The following is a 12,908-nucleotide window of genomic DNA, read 5'->3' as shown; positions in this document are numbered from 1 at the left end:
CAAATTAAATGAATAATATGAATTATTTAGCATTAAAAAAATATGTTACCGAAGATGAGTGCAGCACACTTTTTTGCTAATGCTGTTAGATCTTACATAATTTATTCATCTACCTGAAAATCCAGTTTGGAAATGCTGCACCAATAATATAGCACTGAAGCTAATTCGGCAACAATGCAGATTTATAAATTTTAACGCATAGTTTTATGGTTGTTTTAGAATATGTGAAGAAGTATAAAAGGAGATGTCACCAAAAAAAGATATCAGTTCAGTATCTGACTTCTCAGTAAGATCAACTCAATCAACATGCAACTCGTAAGTGTTTTTCAATAATTGTTAAAGATTTATGGTATATAAAAAATAATGACTGTATTTTGTTTATAGCGACTGAATAACAATAGCTGTGTGCTCGCTCAATGGTATTTGGCCATTTGTATTAAAGTGAAAGTATTAATCGTATGCCACATTATTTATCAAACATTTATTACATACTAATTAATATACTGCAATCTTTTATCTCAATTTGGTTGGTTAATTATTATTAAAGATTAATTAATTTTCACAGTATAATATGCACCAACTTATTTGATCACTAAAATATATATTTATCTTTTATTAATAAGTATGTCAAAATTTAAATACCTACTAATACCGTTTTATACGAGCAATATATTATGTTAAACGACGTTAGTAAGCCAAATTAATAATGAATAATTGCACAATTGAAAATAAATTAAATAATCCTCAAACTCAAATTTATTATTTTTAAACGACAATAGTACATTGATATGATATGTTTGCAGTCAGTCGCTTTCTTCCTCGTGGTCGCTGTCGCCTTCGTCGCAGCTGGACCAGTAGACCCAAAGGATGCCCAGATCCTAAAATCAGACTTCAACATTGAACCAGCAGGCCAATACAGATTCGGGTAAAGTAATTATTTTATATTTTTATATTATATGGAATTACATCCAGTAAATTTTCAAATTAATAGAAGCGTTTTACAATACTCGTGGGTAAACAAATTTGTCTTAAAGTAAATGTCACGTTTTATACATATAATTATTAGGTAAATATCTATTTGGCATCATATCAGTAAATAGTACGTTTCCACAAAATAACAGAATATTTACGTTGGTTATTTATATGATTTCAGATTCGAAACCGATAACGCTATCGTCCGTGCCGAAACCGGTGAACTGAGAGCTTTCAAGAACGAAGAAGGAAAAGACGATGCCGTCGTAGTTGTCCAAGGATCATACTCATATCCCGGAGAAGATGGCAGGCCCCTGACCATCACATATGTTGCTGATGAGAATGGATACCGCGCGGTTGGTGATCACCTCCCCGTTGCCCCAGTCGCCTAAGAAGTCAATATTAAGAACTAACTTTTCAAAGAAACGCAATAACAATGGAACTCCTAAATGAACAATGACCATGGATTGTATAAAACTAAACCTACTCCACCGAGAGCAACGTGATTCCTATATTTTATTAGGAAAAACTTGTTTTAAATAGTTTTCGAAACATGAACTCGTCGCCTGATTAAAATTGACGAGTAATATTTTGGTCAGGTGATGTTGAGCCTTAAAATCAAAGTGCTCGTGTAATATAGAACAAAATATAATATATTAATGTATGAAACAATATCTTTTTATTTAAAATACCAACTTACAAATACCATCATTTTGAACAGAAACACGTATACCTACAAGGTAAAGACAGGGTTACAAGTAAGTAAATGAAAAAAATGGTAATCAATTACCATTGTCGCTCTTATACGGAGCATATTATTTGGGAATGTGTTTGGTGGTTATATTAATAGACGTTTTTTAAGAGGAATGGTTTGTAGGTGTTTTCAAAACCATTAGATCTTTACTACGAATCATTATAAAAATAATTTATGATTTTGCCTCGATTTTGAGCGCTCTAACACTATTTCATCGTGGGGCAAGGACTACCAGTAATCTCTAAGACATAATATATTTTGAATATAAATAGAATTTTTGATTTAGAAAATATAACAGAAATGTAATTTACATGAGAAATACATAAATATATATATATATATTAAACAACGCATTAATTGTCGGAAGGTACTTTAATAAATATTAAATATAAACGTACATCTGCGTTTATTAAATATAACTTTAACCTCATATCACAAGCAATTTTTCTAATAAGGAATGAATTTAGTAAATTCATAGGAGTACTTACTATAATGGAGAGAAAGAGAGATACTTACTTAATCAATTTATGGATAATCGGTGCAGTGTATCTCCAATTATGTATCCTTGTTTATACCTGAACTATTCACTAAGTGACATAAGTAATAACAATATGGTCTTTAATATTATTATTTCAAAATTTATTCTAAAAATATCGTTTTAACGATACGTATAAGTACCTTTTATAAGTGAATCTGTTTCCTTACAATAATATACATACTTAATACTGTATTTAATTAAAGGTAAGTCAACCCGTTATTAATAAAAGTGATATTAAAATTAACGTCGCATAACTTAATGTAATATATAAAAAAACAAGCTATACAATAGGTTACTACCTACTTAACTTATAGCTAAAAAATGACGATCCGGTTAACTTTAAATGTAAACGAAACCTAAAAAATATAAAACATAAGCGAGGCTACTGTACCATAGTACATTATTTACTATGTTCAATAGTTTCGGGTTGAGAATAATATTATGTATTCCAGTATTGATTGGCCTGGACACATGATTTATTAACTACTTTTTAAGTTAGTAATTGGCCACTGACCGGAAAGTGAATTACTATTGCATATTGAAAATAATGTGATTATGTTTATTATCAGGCATACTTAGAAGAAAACATGGCTATGAATGAATGGAATTTTTTACAATTTTTACAATGATTTGAAGTTGCGATCACATAACTAGAAAAAACATTTTTAAATATTTATTATTGGCCACGGCTCAAGGAAAGTCAATGTATTTATTATAATTAAAAAATATTTGTATTATTTAAAATTAAACAATTTTCTATTCACATAAATATTTAAGAATATTTAAGAGCACAGGTTTCTTCATTCACTATACATAAACATATCTTTAAGCGGTAAAGCTCATCGCCTGGAATAAGATAGTTATGGCTTCAAGGTCAGGCTTGTTGTAACACAAACATGGATATACTAAACCCACCCACACCATACCGTACTTAATTGACAGTGAAGCATCAGCAGTTTCTTATACCTGGGAATGTCTCATGAGCAGTTACCCAAGACTGAAGTCGCAAGTATGCTTCTTTAATAATATGTGCCCATGGAAAATAAGAGCACGAAAAACTAACAAATATAAAATATATAAATAATAATATTGCATTAGATACAATAAGTTTTTTTTAAGTAAATTGTCTGATGTGTAACAAAAAAAATGTGTCGTGTATATAAATTACAAGTAATTGTGATTCCAACATAAACTTGAACATTTTAAAATTTCAAGTCCTATAAAAATAAAATGAACTCTTCTATAGCAGCATTTGTGTTTATACATTTCACCTATATCAACATTTCATTTGACGGATTGCGATCCTTGAGATTTTTCAACCCATATCCTTATAAAAGAGACATCTATGTATAAATTCATATATTAAATTAAAGAATATCGTAAGTATAACACTACCAAAAAAATATGGTTCGGTTTCAAATAAAACATTCAACTTTTCAAAATTATTACCTAATAATTATTTGAATGGACAGCAGATTTCACAAACACATCCATTTAGTCAACATCAGAATAAAATATACCATAAGTGGCCAACAAGTGTGTAGCTAACCTACCCTTGGTATGATACATTATTGTCAATGTAAACCTTAAGTAGGTACGAGTATATCACTAAAATGGTAAACATATTATAATATACCCACGGCAAAAAACATGGTTATCGAAATATTGCAAAATCATTGTAGATACACAATTGAATTGATTAAACTTAAAGATTATCCACAAAATTATAAAACACGACTAGCCGGTTACATTTATATTTAAGTCTCTAATATAATTTGCCTCTCAAAGTTTTTGTATACTGGAAATGGTGTTTTAAAAATACCCATCATATTAAGTCTATGTATACAGATATACATTATTTGTATTTGCTTGACGTGAGATAAAAACATGCGACACTTTACAATTGCAGACACGTAAAGCTTTATATCATATTATATTTACTATACTAACATTATTATACTTTTATTCAAAACATACATATTATTTTTATCTAGTAGTTGAAATGAAAAAAATAGATAACTCTACGACCTACGTCTATTTGGTTTAATTTATTTACCAACATTTTCTTTACATTGCAATACCTACTGTAAAAAAACGGATGATAAGCTTCGAAGGTTACAGTAAAGTTGGTAAATCTTCTTTTTATCGCGAGATGTTTTTTAAGATGTTTTGTATTTTGTCTTCATGGCCCCCATATCCTGAAGCGGGCCTCCAGGCCAGGATGTTTTGCGGACCCCCTACTTATCGCTAAGGTTAAGGGCAGAGTGATTTTCTACTGTACTGTTCACTAAATGGTATTAAACGGAACCCCAGGGTTCCACAAGGTAAACTTAAGGGCATTCCGCGTATTTTTTTGCGATTTTCTATATTTTTAAATAAATCCACTCGAATTATTCAGTACTCAGATATTAGAAGCACTGATAGCGACCCCTTTTTGTGGTAGCCAAGTAACATGCGACCCTTCGCCATATTTATTAGCCAGAAAACAAACTAAAAATAATTATAATATAAAATTCTACATGGAAATTATCATATTAATCTATATACCTATCACATCATTTTTTTACTATTGGAGCAAATGCGTGGTGTGTATTTATCTCACTAAACTAGTCAACCCATCACGCCGGGCACCCCTAAGCCCGGGCGCCCAGGCTAGAGCCCGGTCAGCCCCCCCCCCCGCCTTGTGAGGGCCATGTATGTCTTACACAAATAGGTACCAGGAGTATCTATAACCACTCGTATGATTCAAATATTTTTTAGGCTGAAAGATTTTAATATGAAATATATGTGGTATGTGACTTTAGAATGATGTGGGTTGAAACAGAAACAGGTGCTTATGATATTTTAGTAATTTTAATTGTCGTTCTCACTTGAAAACTAAAAATTATTTGGGATGATAGCATTCTTTCTGTGCGGTTAAGAAATGTCACAAACACCGTTTTTCATAATTAACATGTCTTAGATGTGATATTGAATCTTGATGAATGGTTGATATAATATCGTCCTATAAGAGCTACAACATATGAAATTGCAAATAAATGCAGACTGCGTGCCACAACGCAGTGCCTATCGCTGTTTTAATGGATTCAGTTGGAATCAATGTGGTAAAGGCCGTAAGGAGTACATTTAGAGCAAATCGCTGCGCTGTCTGTTTTATTCCTAAGATAAAAATACAAATGCGTCAATCATTCAATTTCAATCAAATAATATATATATATATATATATTAAGTAGGTGGACTGGAATGAGTCCATAAAAATATGCCAAAGCTTGTAGAGAGATTCCAGCCACAGGGAATCCTCAGCCATGGGGAAATAGAGTAAGTCCATGGTGGGGCTCTCAAGCCCAGTGCATTAGGCGTTGGTCCTTCATCGGAGGTCTCTGGGTAAGGTTCTTGGTCACAATATATTTATGTGAGTATCCCAAATCCTGGATATTTGTGACTTCAGTTCTATTACTATATACAGTACTGTTTCACTACACTACTGTCTATGAGCCTCACGGGCTGTTGTAGTGCTAAAAAATAATATATATGTATACATATTAAAGCTTTTAAACCAACCCTTACACCTTTACCCGGTGCGCTAGTTTGTCAAGTCGCCTCTGAGTAGAAATAAGGTCAAGCTGATATTGAGACCACGGGAGAAGATACGTGAAGCCCTACGATGTATGTGATGTTCAGGAGAAAATTTCAAATACAGTAAAGCTGCGACTTTGATAGACGTAGAGATGACCAGAATTTGATAGCATTCAAAACACAAAGGGAGTCAAATATGCCCTGGCATTGGGGAGGACAGAAGTGGTCGGTATAATTGTAAAGATTTTTCACAGAATTGGAGAGAGGGACTGAATGATGCATCTTCATTTACAAGAGAAAGGGCGATATGACAGCGAATCGTGGTAAAAGACTTGGTAAAATTATCATATATATAGTTATAAGTAGGTAATAGCATAATTGATCCGGATGAAAGATGATGTAAAATATATTCAACTCAGATTACGTTTGTCATATTATCATTGGATACGGAAATTTTTGCGGTTTTGTATACTTTGACTAAAATAGATTATTATTTCAGTTTTAGGAAATCTGGTAATCAAAACTGAATCTTTAAAAAATGTAAGTTAAAATCTTACATTGCTATGAAAAATATTATTTATGTTTCAGCCAATATGGAGATGTATTCGGTAGGCATATTAAATATTTTTACTTTGATTACCCGAAATTGTGGTGTATAATTATATTCCAACAGAGTTAATATATTCACTCGCCTGAGATTTCCAGTTTGGCAACGATGCACCATTAAAACGAATCTGGAATTAATTCGCTAACAATGTATAATTATATTTTTTTATCTCATTAATATTATACTAGTTTTGAGAATAGATTCGAACAAGTATAAAAGGACTTGTCACCAAAAATATATTATCAGTTCAGTATCTGACTTCTTGTAAGATCACACTATCAACATGCAACTCGTGAGTGTTTTAAATTTTCTCCGTTTTTGCCAATTAACACCGATAATTCAATTATATAAAGTGCCATCACTCAGCAGTATCGAGTGATTTGTAATTTTCTGAAAATGTTTAATAAGTTAAATAAGGAATATTAAAACAAATCTATTTATTATTTGAAACTATTTATACTCTCCATGTAGTATGTAACTGCCACATACCAACCTATACGAGATTATTTCGATTACATTTTAGCTAAAAAGGCACTTAAACAAAAAGATTTTTCACAATTATTTTAAAGAAACTAGATTGGCATAATTTATTGTTTATTTTCTAATTAGGCACTTGATTTTAAGCATCGATTTTAAGCCACAGATTTAACAGTGACGTTATTATCGCAAAATTATTATAAGTACATGTATTTTTTTTCAGTCAATCTTCTTCTTCGTGGTCGCTGTTGCCGTAGTCGCAGCTGGACCAATTGACCCAGCACCATCAAAGGATGGAGCTTACAAAATCGTCAAATCAGCCTTCAGCCAGGATCCAGCAGGCCCATACAACTTCGGGTGATTATTTAACTTTTTACAACCATTTATGTGCATAATATTATGAGAAATAATATATATTGGGTATTTGGTTGTTATTAGCATGTGTAAATACTATGTAAATTATAGGACCTGGACAACAAACATACAATTTCATAAAACTATAGTAAGATTATGATAGACTTAGATATTACATATTGAAACACAATATCACTTTTTTAATGTTTTCAATACAATAAAAATAAAAATTGTATATTATGTAAACAGGTAAATAAAGCCAATCAGTTTTAATGATATTATTAATATGAAAATAGTTCAGTTCAGTTTTAGTTCCAATTATAGGTAATTATTAATAAAAATGTCTTCGTAATACTAAATACCTAGTAATTTCGAGAATATCTATTAAAGAAAATAACTATCAAAATCAATTCACTGTTGTATTAGTTCCATAGTCGTGTTAATTTTAGATTGTTGGAAAAAGGTCTAATAAACTAGTATAGTAGTTTTTGTTTAAAAATCACTAAACTTTTATATTACATATAAGTTGTAATCAAATAAAGAATACAGCATATTTTGTATCACTTTATTTATAATGTATGATTTATTTAGACAAAATAATAAGTTATTCTTTATTATGAATTCCAGATTCGAAACCGAAAACGCTATTGTCCGCGATGAAACTGGTGAGCTGAAAACCGTCAAGAACGAAGAAGGCAAAGATGAGTCCGTCGTAGTTGTCCATGGACAATACTCCTTCCCCGGAGAAGGTGGCAAGACTCTTACCATCACATACTTCGCTGATGAGACCGGCTTCCACGCGGAGGGTGATCACATCCCCGTTGCCCCAGTCGTCTAAGAAGTGAACATCTACTTCTCAATGAAACGCAATGAAAATGGAACTCCCAAGTGAAAATGACTGTAAATTAAATTAATCAAACCCACTCGACTGAGAGCATTGTGATTCCTATATTTTATTAGGAAAAACGTGCTTTGATAGTTTCCATATGTTATCGCCGCATGATTTAAATTTACCATTGGAAACAAGTGTATTTCTTCGTCTTGTGGCATTACAAGTAAAGTGCACATGTAAAATAGAAAAAAAAGTGAAAATAAATATTTAAAATTAAATTACTACCTTTTTTATTTTATTATTATTAATAATGTATTATATACCTAATTAATATTTAATGATACAGCATTATCAAAAATATATTTTATTTATCTTATCGCATTATTAAAACAATAAGACAAGGTTATCGATAGGTAGGTACACACTTTTATACAATTTACTGATATTATTCGACAACACCATTTTTCAAATTTCCTCTATGACCCCACAGAGGGTTATAAAAATAATTCCGTAAAAAATAGTTACACATTCACTTTCAACGGATACCTAACATTAGGTTTACGGCGCACTTGTGCATCAGTACTTTTCCACGGCGCTAAACATCAAAATCGATTCGTTTGTTTTAGTTGTTTTCGTCAAAATACGTTTTTTTCATTCAATGCCGATATCGACTAGTTTTTAGCTGTTTTTGCCAAATTCTTTTCCCATCAGAATCCTAAGATAACTCGTTATTTTAGTGAAAATATTAGAATAATATTTCGAAACATCCATACTATAAAAAATAATGAACTATTTTAATTTTTTTAATAATTTTATTTTGTTAAGCCTTTGAAAATATAATAGTAGTAACAGTAAAACTATACTATCGGAGATTTTTCACCTATCTAGAATCTAGATGATTAAAAATAATGTAAATATCTACTAAAACTAAAGCTTATTGAACGAGAAGAGGCAATAGAAAATCACATTTCTTCTTCCAATTAAACATTTTTATCAGATACCTACCTACCACTCAAGTTCCAATAATAGCGATTTGAAAATATATATATTTATATTTTTTTCATTTTCATACTTATTTTATCGATATCGTAGTAGAAAGCAAGTACATTGTCGCATTATTTCCTTCTGCCCAACTCTATAAATCGTTTTTATAACAACACTGCAGGGCGAGATAAGGCACGTCGGAATCCACTTGACTGTACCATGAAGTCGCGGAGTGAAATATTGATGGCTAACGGGAAGTTTTACGTGAGCGAAGTCGACGAAGCGTTGAGCGGCACGCGCAACTCAAACGTATAATCGTGTGTGCAAATGTTCGTACACAGTCTTTTTTTGGTTGTAAGTTTATACGGTTATACGTTTGAGTTGCGAGCTTAAAATCTTTTTTTCCCCATAGAGTGTTGATTTAGTTGTTCATATGGAAAGGGAAGAGCTGCTCAAGTCGGTTCAACCAGATTTTGGGCCCATCGGACTGTTCGACCTGTTTGCCACAAAGGCCAATCTTGTTGCATTTAGAAAAATTGCGGCGTCGTACTGCCGACTTGAAGATCTCTTCACTTAGAATGTTTGGCAGTTTTTTCCCCGTTTTTTTACTTAGAGGAGACCAATGTAGGTTGACACAATTTTTACATTTTTGTTTATAACTTGCCCAGTTTCACCACTAGGATCACCAGAATGTACTTTTTGGACAGCACAATTCATCCTTTACTTGCATTTAAAAGCAGTACAGAAGTAATTAATTACTTATTAATGAAAAAATCATTTTATGGAAGCGTTCCAGCTGTTTCAACCCTCCTAAGTATACCTCCTAGTATAACCCGAGGTAAGTTGAAACACCAAGTAAGGTGGGTCTAAACATTACATTTTATATAGATTTACATCATAATACAAGGATTTTAGCATGAAAAACTGTTTTAATTATTATTCTGCACTTATTTAATATTCATTAACGTAGTATATAAATCAATTAATTATGCAATCGATAAATTCTAAAAAAAATAACAATTTAATCAAAATTTATTTCTAGTTCAAATTAAAATCTGGTCTTGTCATAGTATACCAACACCTAAATGAGTCGCCGGCACTGCCACAAGAACCTGATACCAGAATACTTACATGCTTAATGACCATCTTGCATAATATACATAAATTGTATGTAATATTCGTAACCGAGGTGAGTTGGAACAAAGTGTTTCAACTTACCTCGGTTATAGAAATAACGATTTTGAATTTCAAATCAAATTATGTCCTAAAAATATTATAATTTCTGACAAAACAAAATTTAATTATAAAACTGAAATAATTATAGTTATTACAAAAATATAAAACTCATATTACTAAATACTTTACATACAAATAAATAAAGTTCATCAAAAAAGTGGCCGAAAATTTACTTTCGGTTGATTTTGCAGCACAGAAGTTATGTCACCACGACCGCTTGTCACACAGCCTTGGCATCTACCAACAGGTCTGTGCACTTGTCAAAAAAGTTTAAACTGCAATATTGATATACTTTTAGCAGTTATACATTTTGCGTCGTTGTGTCAATTCACCTTTGCGTCGACCCACCTCGGTCTCCCCAACTACATTTTTTAAAATCGCTAGTCTCTTCCATGGGTACTCTTAACAACTTAAAGTCATGTAAATTCAGTCAAAGCACATTTGAGTGCATGGTGACTTCAGTCTTGGGTAACTGATCCTGAGACATTCTCATTCATAAAAAAATGACGCTTCACACCAAACGTAGGGTCCGGTGATACGCCCGATTAAGATCGGGTATGCTTTGATGGGGCTAATAACTTCAATAGTTCATATGGAAAGTACTTCACTTCCCCTCGTACATATTTCACTATAATAAAAATATTAATAACTTGATTTCAGTTTTTCAATTCCCTGATTATTCTTTTTGAAACTTTTTTTAAAATCATTAATTAGCTATATTAAATGTTTCCCAATATGGCACTGCGGTCAAAGTTCGTTAGCGCAGATTATTTGAATGGAGCGAGCATATTAATTATCTTATATATTATATTATCGAAAAACATATATGAAATTTATTTATTTTATTAATGACTAAGTTCTATTAATTATGTTTTAATATCTACTAATTATATTATAACTATTATAGCAAATTTTAGTTAAATGATTATTTAAACGGACGTTTTATAAACCTACAATATAGTTTTAACATAGCTACACCCAATTTTTTTAATCAATTACTTAGGTAGGTACTGAATTTTCTTTTGTGAGTGAATAACAAACATGTACCTATCCCAATAAAACCTCAGGAGCTCCTCAGTATGTGAGATATTTTCTATATTCCCATATTATAATTTACCAGAAAATATTCTGTTTGTTTGAAGTTATTTCATTTAATATGCTAACAATTTCTCGAATTCTCATGATTCTCATTGATGATTTGTCGTGAAATGAGAATTTTGAAATTTTGGACTATTTATTTATCGAGATTCATCTTTCTTCACGATTTCTCAAGAATTCTCGCGACGAGGAATCTCGATCATAATTTCTTGTGACGCGGAATCATATTTAGTTTAGTAGTGTCTTGATTTTTTTTCATGAAATTTTGCAGTGGAAAATCGTTTGCATTCTGTGAAGGTAAGTAATATTACATACAAAATGTACTAAGTAGCAACGCAATTAAGGAAATAATGTGCACTGATATATATTTTTTGTTATCTATAATATAAAAATCAATATTTGTTTGTTTGTTCGTATTTTATGCGCTGCCATACCTTTCATCCAATTGCGATAAAACTTTGTCAACTTATTGCTTGCACTTTCGCAAAGAGTATATGCTATATCTTATATATAAAAATGAATGTCTGTCTGTCTGTATGCCTGTCTGTCTGTCCGTATGCGTTTCTATACCCTTCATCCGATTGCGATGAAACTTTTGTCAGTTGTTGTGCGCACACCTGCGAAGGTTTCTAAATTAGTATTATATAAAATACATCGTTTGTTGTTTGTTTGTTCCATCCAATTTTGATTTTTTTTACTACATATTAATAACATTAATAACGTTTGCATATTTTAGATTCGATTTTAATTTAGTGATCTTTTGTTTGACCTTTACTCCTATTAGAATTATTTTCATATTGCCATATTGTATAACACAGATATTTTAATATTAAAAAATAATTACCTCTTATTATTTTGTAAATATCTAAGATAAATATAACCACGAAGCGACCATGTACGAAGCCGGGTACTTCAGCTAGTAATATATAAGAAAGGATTTATGTTTATTTTGAATAGGTTTGAATTAATTTCCGACTATATATATATTTTTTTTTAAAAGGCAATGCTTTGACGACTGTTATTATCTTACGTTCATAAATACTGCTTATAAGAATAAGTGATATCAAAAATATAAATTATAGACTCTTTTAAGCTTTTCTATGCCTAACGATATAATTATGATAGTATCTGACAAGCTGCAGATTTTTAACGACACATGTAGAATGTAAAGCGAAGCTCTTACTACAATATCTATAATACTGATAATTTTATTTGTGGCTTAGTATTTTATAATTATTCAAACAGATTTCACTGTGTGTTTAATTTTTTAGATTATGCAAATCAATCGACAGTGGCTAGTAATTTGAGTTTAAAGTGAGACGAGATAACTCGCGAAATTTTTATGTGCGAGAAAACTCGCTGAAGGCATAGAAAGTCAATCATAGACATAGATGAATAGACAATCATACTATTCCTAAAAAACGTTAAGACAATAATATAAGTACCTATATAAATATATAGTAATCATTATTGCTTTTAC

General features: G+C 31.1%; 2 protein-coding genes across 2 annotated transcripts; both read left to right on the top strand.

Moving 5' to 3' along the window:
• Positions 1–262: 262 nt before the first annotated feature.
• On the top strand, positions 263–1,644 carry LOC147068159 (larval cuticle protein 1-like). Its single transcript, XM_085952234.1, has 3 exons — positions 263–315; positions 804–925; positions 1,154–1,644. Exons 1-3 carry the CDS (start codon positions 307–309, stop codon positions 1,362–1,364), a joined length of 342 nt encoding a protein of 113 aa, XP_085808360.1. The 5' UTR covers positions 263–306; the 3' UTR covers positions 1,365–1,644.
• Positions 1,645–6,688: 5,044 nt separating this feature from the next.
• On the top strand, positions 6,689–8,388 carry LOC147068158 (larval cuticle protein 16/17-like). The gene is made up of 3 exons (XM_085952233.1): positions 6,689–6,739; positions 7,148–7,281; positions 7,906–8,388. The coding sequence occupies exons 1-3, from the start codon at positions 6,731–6,733 to the stop codon at positions 8,114–8,116; spliced, it is 354 nt and encodes a 117-aa protein (XP_085808359.1). The 5' UTR covers positions 6,689–6,730; the 3' UTR covers positions 8,117–8,388.
• Positions 8,389–12,908: the final 4,520 nt, after the last annotated feature.

This window comes from Rhyacophila brunnea, unplaced genomic scaffold, assembly GCF_057557595.1.
Source record: "Rhyacophila brunnea isolate RB1 unplaced genomic scaffold, BYU_Rbru_1.0 scaffold_3, whole genome shotgun sequence".
Taxonomy (NCBI): domain Eukaryota; kingdom Metazoa; phylum Arthropoda; class Insecta; order Trichoptera; family Rhyacophilidae; genus Rhyacophila; species Rhyacophila brunnea.
This window is presented reverse-complemented; position numbering and strand designations above follow the sequence as displayed.

Excerpts from the sequence above, each read along its gene's own strand:
- LOC147068159 (XM_085952234.1), top strand. Across the intron at positions 926-1,153 it reads GCAGGCCAATACAGATTCGG|ATTCGAAACCGATAACGCTA; the intron begins GTAAAGTAATTA and ends ATATGATTTCAG.
- LOC147068158 (XM_085952233.1), top strand. Across the intron at positions 7,282-7,905 it reads GCAGGCCCATACAACTTCGG|ATTCGAAACCGAAAACGCTA; the intron begins GTGATTATTTAA and ends TATGAATTCCAG.